Below are 15812 nucleotides of genomic sequence, written 5' to 3'. Positions count from 1 at the left end.
TGTCCAAGTCAGAGCTTTTATTAGCACATCTCTCTCCAGGATCCTGTCTCTGCCTGAGCATCCATTTGGATTGGAATCCCAGACTAACCAATAACATCTTGGTTCATCCACGGCTTTCTTGTGTTGGTTATAAATACAGGTATCAGGCAATTTTTAAAAATACATTTTCTCAAACTTTGTAATCTTCTTAAAGATAGATTAACCGTGGCCCACACTGATTAAAAATGATCAGAATTGTAAATGTTGCATGTAACTCCTGATCATCTCTAGCAGTATCCATACAGCAAAAGCTACCGTACATCATTTTATGTTATTCAAATGGTGCTTGGTAACTCCTATTGGCAATACCCTTAATCTGTGATCATATACTAGTCTAGAATGATAGGTTAACACGTATAAAATTATAACTTCATAGTTTGGAATGATAAAATTCAAAAATGATACAATTGTTTTCCTAGTTGTATTCTCTATTTCCCCTCTGATTGTTTTGGGGGTCTTGTTAGTGCAAAGACACCCACTGACTGACTCACCAAAACACAGAACCAAGGCCTTTTAGTTTGAATGGTACCAGTGGAATGTGTGTATATCTGATATCAATGAAATCTGTTCATCTTCAGAACCATGTTTAAATGCTCACCTGGAAGAGTATTAAAATCATCAATAAGATACATATGTTCTCTGTCTGGATCAGACGCAATTAGATTCAGCTCACGTAAGAACTCAACTTGTGTAGGGTCTGAAGTATTTACAATTCCAATTGCATACATTTCAATGTTGGCTGCATGAGCTTCTCGGACAGCAATATCCAGTTTAACAGCTTCTCTCTTATCGGCTTGCCCATCAGTTAGGACTATGGCAACTTTCCTTACACCAGTTCGAGCCCCAAAAAAGCCTTCTTGTGTGGCTTTGCGGATGGCAGTTCCTGTGTAAGTGCCTTCTCCCATATATAACATCTTTCTGATAGCTTGTTTCACATCTTGTTGGGCTGTGTACCTATTCAGCCCAAATTCGAGTCGAACTTCCAGGCTGTAGAGGACCAGTCCAATTCTAGTAGCATTTCTCCCTACGGTTACTCTGTCTACTAAAGCGGTAACGAAGTCTTTAATTATTTCAAAATTCTCTGGGCCAACACTTTCGGAACTGTCAATCACAAACACTAGTTCCATAGGTATTTCCTTGCATTTAATGCCACAGCCTGTAAAAGGAAAACAAAAAAGCCCCAAATTCTGAGTATTTGTTATGATAGATCAAGCTATATGTAGTAAGCCTTCCCATGTGTGCTGAACATGAGCATTATTACATTCTTAATTCAAACTATTTATTTATTTATTTATTTATTTATTTATTTATTTATTTATTTATTTATTTATTTATTTATTCATTCATTCATTCATTCAAAACATTTATATAGCTCCCTTCCAATTTTGAACCCTGGGTAGCTTCCAATCAACAATTAAAACAATATCAATAATAAAATGACACAATGCTATATTAGATCTGTTAAAACCATAAATATTAAAAACCTGGCACCAGAGCTAAACTTCCAACATACAGTTAGCCCCAGCCCAAGAACGACATATAACAAGACCAACGTTCAGTTCTTTCTTTGCTTACCCCCAATAGACAGAATCTTGCCAGACTAAACCTTTACTACTTTCACCCTAATGGATCTACCCTGGGAGATTCTCTGTCTCCTATCCAGCTCTGGGCTGGGCTGCCTCTTGTCTCATCCCCCTCCTTGCAATGTGTCTCCTGCCTTTCTGGGAAACTGCTGCTTCACTGTAGTCCATCACCTCACTTCTTCCCTTCCATCACAGATACAGTCCCACATTAAATCCTCTCACCCACTCCTCCCTATCCCTATTCTTGGTGGGGGGGGAACCAAAGTCTTCAACGATTTTCAGATTCTACAGGAGTACCATGATTGTTGGCATTTTCGTTTTACCTTTGAGTAAAGGGCATTCTAATGATTTTCTGATTTGGGGAAAGGAATAAAAACCTGCCCTAGGACATGATGGCAAGGCAGGTTGCAGACTTACCACATATCTCTTTAATTAACTTAATTATATCTTCTCTCTAGGTTAAAAAAGAAACACATATATAGTATTACAGAACAGTGCCATTTTCTGCAATGTATAACATAACCTTTGGAAAAATACATAAAAATAGTGTTTATTATACTTAGAGTAATGTGATATTTTCATGCAGTGAAAGTCATTTTATCCATCACCAATACTTAAAATACTTGCAAAGTACTCTTAGACACATAAACATTTTTCTTTATACGGAATAATAGAATTCCAAAATGGGGGTGCAACATCTTAAAATTCCTCAAATAAAATATTTCTGTGTGAGAAAATCTCTTATCTTCTTGCATTTCACCAAAATTATAATAGCCAAGCAACACTGTATTCATAAAAATATTTTACTTCAATTTTCCAGGATTGTCATTATGAGCATTTACATCAAGCATGGGGGATTATTACTGGGTGGGGAAAGCCAATTCTCTGTCTCATATTCAAACAATAAATTCATTCATAAACACAATCCTAATTCAATCCATACATATACATTCTCACTCTTAACAAAAGTTCCAATGAGACCAGAAAAAATCTTTATATTTGTATTTTTGCTTCTGAGCTATGCCACAAACATAAATTTTTATAAATACATGCATTTTGTGTTCTCCTATGTATTAAAAAATATATGCTAGTGTAAGCTGCCAAGAGTCACTCTGGATAGCAAGACAGGCAGCATATAAATTAATTAATTAAATAAATAGTAACATCTTTGATCTGAGCTCCACTTCTAGCAAATTCATCAATTGTCCAGTATACTGTAGCTTTTTTAGCAACAGAGAAGGTTATGGTTAGTGAGGTCAGTCATAAAGAATATGAGACCAGATAAGACCATTACCACACTGCTGTGTGCAGGAAACCTAACATCTGAGGCAAAAAAAAAGTTATCTTGTAAGAGCAAGAAAAAGAAATTCAGAGTTTAAATCCTGGGGGCTGACTTAGAAATATGACTGACTTCCTAGCTTCTTAATCATTATTCATAGATCATTGTTCTAAAAGCTTCTTTTGCCTCTGCAATAAAGTTACCTTCTGAATCTTGTACTTAAATCTTCTGTGGCTAAGCTCATGAGTGTATATTTGTGTTCCTAGAGGGAAATTTCTCTATTGCTCAGGATGAAGGTCTGACAGCACAAATATCAAATTGATTTGCCGTTCCCTTCTTCCACATAATGTTTGGACTGATCTACAGATCACCTGATACTTCCAAGTGATCCCACAGTCTAATGCTGGCCTTATTTAGTTCAGGAGATCAGCCAAGGTTGGCAACAAGCTGCCAGCTGCTGTAATTTGTAACTTGTGAACAAATTGATATATATGCATAATTGTTATTATACAATTTTTCATTCATTTCCAGGCAGAGCATCACCTAGTAGATAAGGAACAATGAGAACAAAGTTATCCAAACAACTAATATCTCTTTCCCTAAATCAGAGAGTGGAGCAAAGTGAAATTCCATTTATCTTTAGGAAGAGCTTCTGCATAACTAGTGCCATTACATCTAAAACAAAGCTCTAGGAAACATGCATTCTAGGAGATTCTACAACTTTTACTTGGCAAACATACATGTTTGTATGTTTCTCTCTCCTCTCTCTCTCTCTCTCTCTCTCTCTCTCTCTCTCTCTCTCTCTCTCTCTCTCTCTCTCTCTCTCTCTCTCTCTGTGTGTGTGTGTGTGTGTGTGTGTGTGTGTGTGTGTAGACATACGTACACACACACACACACACACACACACACACACACACTGGAGTTTTGAAATAAATTTGGGAGTTTGGCAATAAGAGCTGTGGTGGTGCAATGGTTAGAATGCCGTATTGCAGGCTAATTCTGCCAACTGCAAGCAGTTCGATTCTCACTGACTCAAGGTTGACTCAGCCTTCCATCCCTCTGAGATGGATAAAATGAGGATCCAGATTGTTGGGGACAATATGCTGATTCTCTAAACCGCTGAGGGCTGTAAGTGCTATTGCTATTGCAGGTCTACTGGTTGTAGAGGAAAGAAGGAAAGAAAGAAAGAAAGAAAGAAAGAAAGAAAGAAAGAAAGAAAGAAAGAAAGAAAAAAAGAAAAAGAAAGAAATAATATTTACAGTATAATTTTTTACTTTATTTGGCATCTCTTCGTGCTGAAATAATTTGATTTTCTTAGATTTTTTTCATGTGAATCCCTTTCAGACAAAAATATTAAGATTTAGAAAAACTGTTGTTAAGTTGCTCAGAATCTGTAGAATAAATCACCGGGAATATATTCCTGAAACAGTCTTTAAAAGGCAAAGGGATATCTTCTGCATTTCTTTTTCTTTCACTTGCCAGGAAATTACAGATATTTTTTAAACAATTTACGTATCATCCACTAGTATCCATTTTGTATATACTTGCCAATCAATTAATAATTCATTCCCCACACTTTCATAATTGTTATTAGGGACACATTGAGAACAATACAGTGTAGGCCACCTTGAGTTGCCATGTGCGAGTAGCGGCAATATAAATTTTCCAAATAAAATAAACTTGGTTCTGAAAAAGATTGCTTACCGTTAGACCTTGTACTCCCTTGGGGCCAGTTCTACCCTGAAAAGACAATACATTTTATTATGATTTCTGATTCATCGTTAATATCTGATGATATAAAAAGCAATCTAAATCAGTGCACATATAATAATAGGGACATGGCACACCAACCTATGAAAATAGGATCACCAGCTTCCACTCTTTCTATTCGAGGTAGGGAAAATTTGTTCCCCAGCCTGCTTGCTATGTTCTACAACTGGTTTCTTACAAGGGAGGATTGTGACTTGGAAGAATGAGGGCCAGAGGCTATGCTTGTGAAAGATCTGAGAATTTCCACAGACCTTTGCCATGTCTCCAACCTAGACAAAGGAAGAAATTGGCTGCTAAATGAATGGTTGTAAATCGAGGCCTACCTGTGGTGTATTCTTCTTAATAATTGTTTCAAACTCTTAAAAAGAAGGGTCAGTACCTATTTTGTAATCTTTAAATTATTTGCTTGAAACTAATGCTAACACTTAAGATGTATGCATACGTAGAGTTTTAGTAGCATGCTCTGGAGCATCTGATGGACAGGTTTTTATGTACTTACAGGTTCTCCAGCTACTCCAGGGTCTCCCATAGTGCCTTTTTCGCCTTTTCTTCCTCTTTCCCCTGCAGTTCCACGATCACCCTTGGAATTAGTTATAGAAAATCTGTAAAGCCTCTTATTTAAATGTAATGTATTGAGCAGGAACTTTGGGAATCTGTCCTAATCACACTTGCTGATTGTCATCATAACTCTGAATGGTCACTGAATGAGTGGTCATTATCGGACCACTGGGCAAATGGGTTTACATCCAAGTTGTTTGGTATTGCAACTTTCTTTCTTTCTTTCTTTCTTTCTTTCTTTCTTTCTTTCTTTCTTTCTTTCTTTCTTTCTTTCTTTCTTTCTCTCTCTCTCTCTCTCTCTCTCTCTCTCTCTCTCTCTCTCTCTCTCTCTCTCTCTCTCTCTCTCTCTCTCTCTTCGTGAAGTTTCTGTGGAACCCAGAAGCATTATCCTCAATCAAGAAGATGCTTGAGGCCAATATTTTGCCATTTTAAGAGATTCTTTTTTAAGGTTAGATGAGGTGAGGACCAAGGGAAGTGTTTGGAGTTATATTGGCAATCATGAGCATTAGGAAGCTAATCTTTGGCTTACAATTTCCCATTCTGATTGCCACAGTTATTGATAAGCAGAGGGCAATTTCCAGGAAAATGTTTACTATATGGGTAGGACACTTTGAGAGCCATTTTTGTATAGTGATTAAGGCATCAGGCTAAAAATTAGGGGAGCATGAGTGCTAGTCCCATCTTAAGCATGAAGCCAGCTGGGTGACCTTGGGCTAATCGCTTTCTCTCAGCCCTAGAATGGAGGCAAAGGCAAACTATTTCTGAAAAACCTTGCCAAGAAAACTGCAGAGACATGTCCAGACAGTCCCTGATAATCGGACACAGCTGAACAGAAAGGGGGGAAAAATGACAGTTTAGGAATTTACATTCCATCTTTATGAGTTCAGTGAACAAGTAAACAAATGGGCCATGTCACCAAATCAGGAATTTATTTCTTTTTCCTTAGAGGATTATTACAAGTATTTAGAAAGTATTATAATAATTGCCTTAGAAAGATGTAACATCTTGTCCATTGTTCCCCATCAGAGATCATCCACCCTGAACCATGCTGCCAAATGATAATCTGCTGATGTAATAATGTCAAATAGCATTGTTTCCAGTCTTTGCATTAAACTTTTAACATTGATTTTCTTGTCTTTTTAAAAATTTAAACTTTTATATATTGCTTTTATGTTTAATATTTTATTTGTACATTTCCCAGAGTCCCTCTGTGAGGGAGATGGACAATTTCAAAATTAGATAGATAGATAGATGATTTTTTTCATTTCTTGGAAGGTCCTCTTACACAGTGAGAGGCCACTTGAGAGAGCATTAAATGCCTATGTTGCCTCTTAATAATACAGAGTCCATAACTATAAAGAGTTAAATAGGATGTTTCTGCAGAATCATAGTCCATACCTTTGATCCAAGAAGTCCTTCTCCTGGAGGGCCACGTGGTCCTGGCATTCCTTGAATTCCCTGTTCACCCTAATTATAATTAATTGACAGAACAGTTGACAATTTTATTGGTTATTAAATACAATCTTATTTTCCATATTTGACTGAAAGTATAAATAAAATTAGATTTTTCAAAAATTCAGCTTATTCTTGCATACAGAAGCATTTGTTGCTACATTTGCCAAAATATATTCTAATCTGTACTGGTTTGATTCTTCATATGCCCTTATGTTATCTGAGGGACATTGATTTTATAATATACAAATACTAAAGATGATGTAAACTCAATTATAATTGATTTCCTATACAAACACTTTCACCTCAGAATGGAATACGTAAAGAAAAATATATATTTCTATTTCCTCTAGTTTGTGAAGTCTGATTTTCCCTCTTTATACCTAAGCATTGAATCCAGTGGTGGGATTCAGCCAGTTCGCACCAGTTCAGCAGAACCGGTAGCTAATTTTTTGTTGCCCAGGCTCAGAATGCACTTCCGGAAACAGCATCTACATAGGGAACCGTTTGTTTACATATTTGAATCCCACCACTGGTTGAATCCAAGAAATCACGATACCTTTGGTCCTTGTATACCTTCACCAGGTGGGCCTAAAGCACCAGGAGGTCCTTGTCGTCCAATGTTTCCCTGAGGAAGAAAAAATAGTCATTATTAAAGATATCATAAATGCCACCATGTCCCATATTGCTGCTGTCCAAAATCTGTATAAGAACCATGAAGCTCCTTGAAATTCCACTGTTTGCAATATCTTACAAATTAACCCTAACTATAGTTATGCTAGAATTGTCTCTTGATTTTATATCTTAGGGCTGCTTTTTTTTCCAAATATACATGACTGCCTTAAAGGACAGTTCTATGTATGTATATTTGGAAGCAAGTCACACTGGGTAAGTAGACTATGTCAGGAAGTCTAAAAAACATTCCAGAAGATGACAGTAACATACAGTACCACCCTTATATGACTGCCTAAATACAACATAAATGTATCTGTGAAGCCAACAGAGATCAAACACGATTCAAGGAAGATTTTACCTTTTTATTCTAGATCGTTCCAACTAGAAGTAGTTTGTGAACAATTCACTTAGACCTGAAGTTTTTAAAAAAGTGACTTATAATTATAATAATTATAGTGGCATTCCTGCTTGCTATACCCAGCTTAGTAACAGGTGGCCCAGGAAAGATTTATATGGCAAAAGGACATTCTGATCCCAGTCATAGCAAAATGGCCAGCTTGTTCCAAGAACTGGTAGCTCCATTAAAGCAACTAAGTTGAACGATTTGTATCTCACTGAAGAAGTTGAAAAGTTCCAAAAATCTCATACAGCTCTACTTTATTCTTTATATTTTACCTCAAAATACTTCCCATATGTCCCTCTGGGAGAAAACTATGATTTCTGAAATTATCTATGATTTTTAAATTTTGCAAGCTGCCTGGACTGACTCATGTGTGAGTTGTTGTTACATAAATAAAAAAAAAATAAATCTAAAAGTAAAATTTCATTTTAATAGGGTAATGAATCCTGAAACAAGAATGATTTATATTTGTTTCAATATATCATTATCATTATCATTAGATTTTGGTAAATTTTCATTTTCTTTTGTCTTTTCATTCACACAATATTATATGACGTTAGTTCCTCTTAAATTAATATGAATAGTAAACTAACTACATACAGATAGAGAAGATAATCATTGTTTTCAATGCCTGATGATCCAATGCAAATTCTTATTGTGACTTACTTTTGGTCCTGGAAGGCCTTCTCCTGTTAGACCTGGGGGACCAGGTGGTCCTCTTGTACCTGGATCACCCTAAAAATGTATATGTGTAAACATTTCAAATTATTGTTGATTGCAGTTAGTTAGATTTTAGATTGGATTTGGCTTTTTTATCTACCCATCAAGTCCTTTCCAAGGACCTGGGACGGGCAGATGTTGTTTGACAGCATTAAAGATATTGTCACAAGATGTAATTATTATTAGGGTTGGTTGCACATTTGGCCAAATGTTTAGACTGGATTTGGCATTTTATCCCTCAGTTAAGTCCCTCCCAAGGACCTGGGATAAATAGATATTGTTTGATGATTTTAGATGCAATGTATTAATTATATGAATTTACTTCTCAAAGCAGGTAAAGAGTATAGAACAACAAAGTATATGTTTCAAATCTATGGCTCGATTTGTGCATTATGCTAAGCTATAGCATAGTTAATTTCATTTTGGCCTAGTGTGATATGTGAACCTAGCTAGTACATACTGTAATTTACAAATTATTATTTATGTTTTTATGGCTTACTGATATAGAGTGAACTAGGTCATTGTAGCATTTTCAATCACCTGTGCTGAAACATTTTAGTTAAAATATGTATGGAGCATGCATACGTGTGTGTGTGTGTGTGTGTGTGTGTGTGCGCACACACACACACACACACACACAGATTATGATGGTACATGAATCCATTTGAAAGAATCTCTGCTAAAATATGTTATTCTCAATTTTTGGGAAAAAATATTTTCAGTACAAGAAAAAGGGTAGGGTAAATGGGAAAAGAAAAAAAAGCATTACTTCTGACTCTTTTTAGCACAGTAAAATAAGGTAATAGCATACAGCCTCAGCTTTTTACTTTGTATAATAGCAAACCAATCACATTCTCTCTCTCCCTCCTCTCTCTCTCTCTCTCTCTCTCTCTCTCTCTCTCTCTCTCTCTGTCATTTATCTTATATACGCTTTACTTTATACATACAATTTATTTATCTTCTGCGACACTATTTATTTATCTAATATATAGATATAATCACACTATATAAAGTGCACCTTTGGTCCAGGTAATCCAATCCCATCAGGGCCTAGCTCTCCAGGAGCTCCCGGAAGACCAGGAAGACCCTGGTAAGGGAAGTAAATAGATTTAACGGTTAATGGTTCTGAATTGCATACAGTCCTTATTCTTTCTTACTATGATTCACTGTCCAACATTCTCTTTTTAAGTAACAGAAAATGTTGACTACTTACAGGTGGGCCTGGATATCCGTCTCCTTTGGGCCCAAATGGACCAGGAGGTCCTGGGTGTCCACGGTCCCCCTTTTTGCAAAGAAGGACATATTTACATTTTATTATAGCTGCAGTTACACTCCATAAAATAGTTTTCCTTTAAAGGAACTGATTTATCGATATGGTTGTTACCTTAGCCCCAGGAATCCCTATCCCTTGCTCTCCAATTGGTCCAGGTGGTCCAGGTAATCCAAGATCACCCTTCAATTGCAAATAAACAAGAAAAACTGTGATTTTTGTTGTTGTTGTTGTTCTATCTATCGATAGGATTTATGACAAACCTTTTCTGACAAGAGTTCAAGGGATCATATCTAGTGCTACTTCATCCTATTTTCCTCACAATTAAAACCTCGTGAGTAGGTTAGACTGAGAGAAAATGATTGGTTCAAAGTCGCTTGGTCTCCCCACTTGAATCAGAACATCAACTACTACATCACACTGTCTTTTTTCCACCCTCATCAGGAAAAACAAGAGCAAACACTATTAGGACCTCAAACTTATAGTCCTAATCTGGCTCATAGGCTGGCTCATCTGGAAATAGGACCTCAAGGGAGGCCATTCGTTTCTCCTTTGAGCAAAATGAATAGTAGAGAAACTGTTCCACGTTTTTCTGCTTTGTCCTGCACTGAGTGTTCTTCTCAGTGCAGGAGGGAATTCTTCCTGTACGATGCCCTGGACATGCTTATGCTTATGCTGAGGTGGACACTTAATAGACTGATAGACACAGGAGACGCTTTTGTAAAAGAACCACCTCCTTGCTACCAAAGGAGTCTCTAGCCTAATACAGGTAGTCCTCGATTTACAACTGGTTGCTTAGTGACCGCTTAAAGTTATGATCTACCTGAAAAGGGGGACTTATGGTGTGGCTTCAAAGTTCCACCAGTCCCCTCCAATCACTTGACTGCACTTCAGGTGCTTGATAACATGGTAGCATTCCATTTTCACACGGCTGTGTTTTATGGCAATTCGGCTGAAAACCAGCACTTACCATTTTTTAGCAAAACCGTGCCATAGTGAATAATGGGTTTGCTTAATGACTGTGGTGGTCGCCTAAGTACTGCAGCATTTGTTTTATGATTACGTCTGTTTAACAACCACTGCAAAAAGCTTTGTAGAATTGGGCTGATCGTGTGATTGACCTGTTTCACTATTGATACAATTTATGATTTTAATGGACAGTGTTATGTATGGGGGTTTAGCAACAGCTCGACAATTACCACCAGGTGGCGCTGTACTGTTACCGTATTGGCTGGTTAGCTTTCGGCGGGAGATTCGGATGAATGGATTGGCCGAGAGTGTACCTGGCAAGGTATATAAGGGGTACAGGTAACCCCCTTTGTTCAGTTCTGTGCTACCCACAATAAAGAGCTGATGCTGTACTCTTCTGCCTGCTGTCTGCCATGCGGTCCAGAACTCACTACACAACAGACAGGGTCAGTTACAGTCGGAACTCAAGGGCTACCTGTATAGTGAATTATAAGTTGGTTCTAAGCTGGAAATTGTTCAGTGTTGAAATTCTAGCAGCCCTATCCCTTTCATTTCAATACATCCATCTTAAAGAAGATACTGTAAGAATCTTCATTGGAAAATTACTTTTGGTTCAGCTGGCTTCCAAGAGCTTCCTTTTCATTTTCCGATATTTGTCTAATATGCCAGGAAAGAAGAAAACTGGATCCAGCTGGTGGATTTGTTCCCTGTCTCTCTTTTACAAGAAAAAAACCATAGGAAGAGTTAAAGAGACCAGCCCTGCATAGGCTCAGCTAGGCCACCTTTTGTTTATTAGAATACTTAGGAAATGTCCAAGCAAGTGTGCCAGATATTGTAAAATGAATGAAATACATTTTTACCTTGGGTCCTATAATGGCACGTCCTGGAAGCCCTGGCATTCCCAGACGTCCTGGGGAACCAGGTTCACCCTGCCATAAGAAAGAAAACAACGTTTTCAAAGGAGCATCAGTTAGTGCAGTGTTTCTCATCCCCAGGAACTTCACGAAGTGTGTAATACTATTTTTAGTATTTTGATTGCTATTTCTTAGTATATGATTGTATCTTGATTATTACGAATGTGATGATTACTATATTTTAATACTTGTATACCTATACAACACGCTGTTCAATATAGAAATGGAATTTAATAATAACAACAACTACAACAACAACAACAACAATAATAATAATAATAAAGAAAACAAAGTTTTCAAAGGAGTATTATTTAGAGCAGTATTTCTCAACCTCAGGAACTTTATGAAGTGTGAATTTCAACTCCCGGAATCCTGGCAGTCTAAACATGATAAGGTTCTTGAGGTTAAAAAAACACTCGCATAGTGTATTTAGCAAACTTAAAATTCCAGCTATAAACGAATGGCTTGATATCGGTTTAAACCTTTCCCCTATGTTAAAAAGTTGAATTCTGTGATTGTATGTAGATTATTGCAATTTTTAAATGTTTTAAAAATAACCTCCAATTTTATATCTGAAAAAGCAAAATCAGATATATTTCCTACGTTACTATAATTATGGACATTTTTTTTAAAAAGGAGAACTAACTAATTCTGATTACAAATGAGTTTCTCTGTCCTTTGAGCCTAAATCTTTAACAAAGGCTTCCTAAATCCAGCGTCCTCCAAATGGGCTAATATTAAAATTCTGAGTATCCTAAGCTGATGTGCCAAATTTAACAAAGCTGCTCTGAAGTAGGTTATTCATTTGGCAAACCAGTTCAGGATGAGCATGGAGGAAGGGACTTCCAACGTAGGTGGAGTTCCTTTTGATACTGATTATTTTTATTGTAAGCTGCTTAGTCTAACACAGGGGTGTCAAACTGCCAGCCCGCGGGCCAGTTGCATCATGCGGAGGCCACGCCCACCCACCCCAGAAAAAAGTCACGCTATGTCGCGCCACGCCACGTGACGCGGCGAGTTTGACACCCATGGTCTAACATATGTAAGATGGGCTGCCATACAGTATATATCTATTAAATAAATAAACAAGCAATGTGATGGCAAGCTACAGTATATGGCATACATCATGGCTAGTTTGACCATATCAAGTGAAGTCTCAGCCATAAAGTTTGCTGAAAGACCAGATATCGTAATAAGAACAAAAAATAAGGTGATACTTTAGCCCCGGCAGGTCCAGGCACTCCAGTTGGTCCTGACAAACCACGTATTCCTCTTTGACCTTGATCGCCCTAGAAAAAGTTTTAGAAGGAGTTCAGACACCATGTGCTTTAATTTTCTTGAGGAAAGTAAACAGAAAATTATTGCAAATGCAAGAGACATTGGAAAATTCAGCATGTATCTGTACATAAAGACAGACATTTTGCTTTGGTCAGTACAGCTAGAAGTAGACAATTCCTCCTTGAGCATCTTTAACATCTGCTCTAGAGGATCTGGGCTCAGGAAGAAAACGAAGAGAAGAAAGGACACTCTCAACATCTGACACTGAATTTCCGAACAAAAAAATGCTTGATAAAATCCATTTTCTAAAAATGTGTTTCATGCCTCTAATAACAGGAAAAATATTTTATTTATTTTGGCAGGATAATTCCAGAAACAATGAACAGATAATTCCTTGCCTTTTCACCCTGAATTCCAATTCCAGGAGCACCTTCTGGACCACGTGGGCCAGGTAAACCTGGTTCTCCCTGTAACACAGCATAGTATACGAGCGTTAAATATTTTGGTGTAGTGTAGGTAGGTAGTAAGAGGTTATGTCTCTACAAATAAGGAAAACCCTGAATGGCATCCTACAATACAGTATGTCTTCGAGAAAAGGTACTTATGTGCAATCTCACAATGCTTTTAATTAGGCACTTTTTATTTGCCATCACTATGTATTCTTTAATGGATCCCATATATCATCTTCTACTTGCAACCTTCCTGCTTTTCCCCACCATTTATTCCATTTTTTTAACCTGTTAAAGAAAGATGGATTAGCTAATCACGTCTTTTGACTGATTACATGGCTAAGAGTTTTCTAAAAAGGAAGAGCACAGTCCCAGCCCACTTCTGTAATCTTTGAGTTTTATTGCTTAATCTTCTCTATAAAGTAAGTGTGAGATTATGACAAGATGATGCATGCAGAGGATTGTGCAAGCAATAAATCTTATATATACTACACCGAGCAATGTGACATAGAGATCTATATTATTTGTTCTAAATATTGACTTACTTAGCACGGGGGGGGGCAAGGAAAAGACAAGCGAGGAAACACAAATTGCAATGCAAAGCCTACCCCTTACGTATTTGGGTGCAACCCAACAATGCTACTATAAAGGGTGGAGCTGGTGTTATGAAGTTGTAATGTACATTTACTATAGTCCTTTTCAGGGCTTTTTTCTCTCATAGAACGCTCAGAACGGAGTTCCGGCACCTTTTTTGGATGGAACCTTGTAGCGTAGACAAGGCGGGTTGTACGACAATGTGTGAGTTCCGGCACCTTTTTCTTTTACAAAAAAAGCACTGGTCCTTTTGGCAAATTGGTGGTTAGAATGGACAAGTATATTACCTATTTATTGGAATCCATTTTCATCAGGAAGACAAAATGTACGTAGGAGCAGACAAGCACCTACTTGCAATTCTTTAAACTAAGTGTACTTTCTCCTTTGCCGTTGAGCTGCAGAGGGCAACTGCCTAATTCCAGAAAAATGTGATGAACCAGAGATAAATCTTGGAGAAACTATGCGGTGACAGTTACAAAAATATGTTTTTAAGTCCAAGAAATGAAGAAAACACTGGTAAAAAAAAAACCTCTCATTGACTCAGACTTATCTCCCTGAGATGTAAGAGGGATGAAAGGGAAATCAATAAGGTTGGCACTTTCTGCCTATTTTAACAATAGCAATCAAACCTTTTGCCCTGGTGCACCATCTTCTCCTGGAAGCCCAGGTAATCCTGCCAAACCTGAAGTACCTGGCTCCCCCTGTTGTAAGGGAGAAAGGAAAAAGTTGTTAAAAGAAACAGGACATCTGGATTTTATTTAATGCAGAATTGACAAGCATGTAAAAGATTATAGGTGGTCCTTGACTTGTGACCACTCATTTAGTGACCATTCAAAGTTATCACACTACCGGATAGTAGTTATGACCAGTCCTCAATGACCACCTCTGTGGTCACATGATCACGATCTAGGTGCTTGACAACCAGTTTGCACTTACGACCAGTTGCAGTGCCCTGTGATCATGTGATCACCTTTTGAGATCTTCCCTGCTGGCTTCTTTCTGCTCTTAACTGTATAGAGAAAACAATGCTGTGCAGATCATCTCCTTCCAAGTGGGCATATTTTTGGATTGGGACAGATATCTGGATTTCTCAATTGTGTGCATTTTACAGTCAGATACATAATGTATTTTAAGGTTTTATTTATTTACTTATGATATAAATCTAAATGGCTGCGCAGACTAATTAGATAACTATACAATAACCTAATTAAATAACTGTGGGTGGCTAATGTGTAAAAATAGAAACATAAATATAAAAACAAGGGGGTAAAAGATGCCAGGCAATTTATAAACGCTTCCATCAGCAAAGAGCAAAAACACAAACTAGACTCTGCAAACATCCTGACCCTAAAGTCTGAAGCAACACCCAGGTTTCTATAGCTTTCCAAAAAGCCAAGAAAGGTGGGGGAGGGGGGAACATGTTCCACAGGCAGTTGCTCTACCTGAAAAGGTCCTAATTTCCACAGGTCGATATTGATTCATACAGGCAATCTGGAACATGCCCCTCTGCTGGATCTGCAATTACAAGCGCTGGGTGATTGCTCAAGAATCTTGGCCCTATACTATATAGCAGGGCTTTTCAACCTTTTCACCCACTGTACCACTTTTAGAATATGGCAACATCCAAGTACCACCAATCGCCTAGCAAGGTGTCTAAAACTTGATGACCAAAAAAAAGGAAAAAAGTGATGAAGTACAGGTAGTCCTCGACTTACAACAGTTCACTTAGTGACTGTTCAAAGTTACAATGGCACTGAAAAAAGTGCCCCCCAAGCCACAGCCGAACAAGACACCTGCCTGCCCGCCCGGCGGTGCTTTTCCTCCTGTCCAAGGTTTTCATTGTTGTGAGCATTTCTGTTGAG

General features: G+C 37.6%; 1 protein-coding gene across 1 annotated transcript in view; it reads right to left on the bottom strand.

The window, feature by feature from the left end:
* The window catches only part of LOC308674896 (uncharacterized protein), a gene marked incomplete at both ends in the record, with an annotated part of 59862 nt that overhangs the window by 6807 nt on the left and 37243 nt on the right, over positions 1 to 15812 (bottom strand). Inside the window, 14 exons of the mRNA XM_081339757.1 lie at positions 638 to 1195; positions 2040 to 2076; positions 4606 to 4641; positions 5171 to 5251; positions 6628 to 6696; positions 7241 to 7309; positions 8423 to 8491; positions 9495 to 9563; positions 9690 to 9758; positions 9861 to 9929; positions 11576 to 11644; positions 12847 to 12918; positions 13306 to 13374; positions 14580 to 14651. Of these exons, the coding sequence (XP_081195883.1) occupies positions 638 to 1195; positions 2040 to 2076; positions 4606 to 4641; positions 5171 to 5251; positions 6628 to 6696; positions 7241 to 7309; positions 8423 to 8491; positions 9495 to 9563; positions 9690 to 9758; positions 9861 to 9929; positions 11576 to 11644; positions 12847 to 12918; positions 13306 to 13374; positions 14580 to 14651 (1408 nt within the window). The remainder of the gene's footprint in view (positions 1 to 637; positions 1196 to 2039; positions 2077 to 4605; positions 4642 to 5170; positions 5252 to 6627; positions 6697 to 7240; positions 7310 to 8422; positions 8492 to 9494; positions 9564 to 9689; positions 9759 to 9860; positions 9930 to 11575; positions 11645 to 12846; positions 12919 to 13305; positions 13375 to 14579; positions 14652 to 15812) is intronic.

The sequence above is a fragment of the Vipera berus genome (assembly GCF_964194415.1).
Source record: "Vipera berus genome assembly, chromosome: 1".
Taxonomy (NCBI): Eukaryota; Metazoa; Chordata; class Lepidosauria; order Squamata; family Viperidae; genus Vipera; species Vipera berus.
This window is presented reverse-complemented; position numbering and strand designations above follow the sequence as displayed.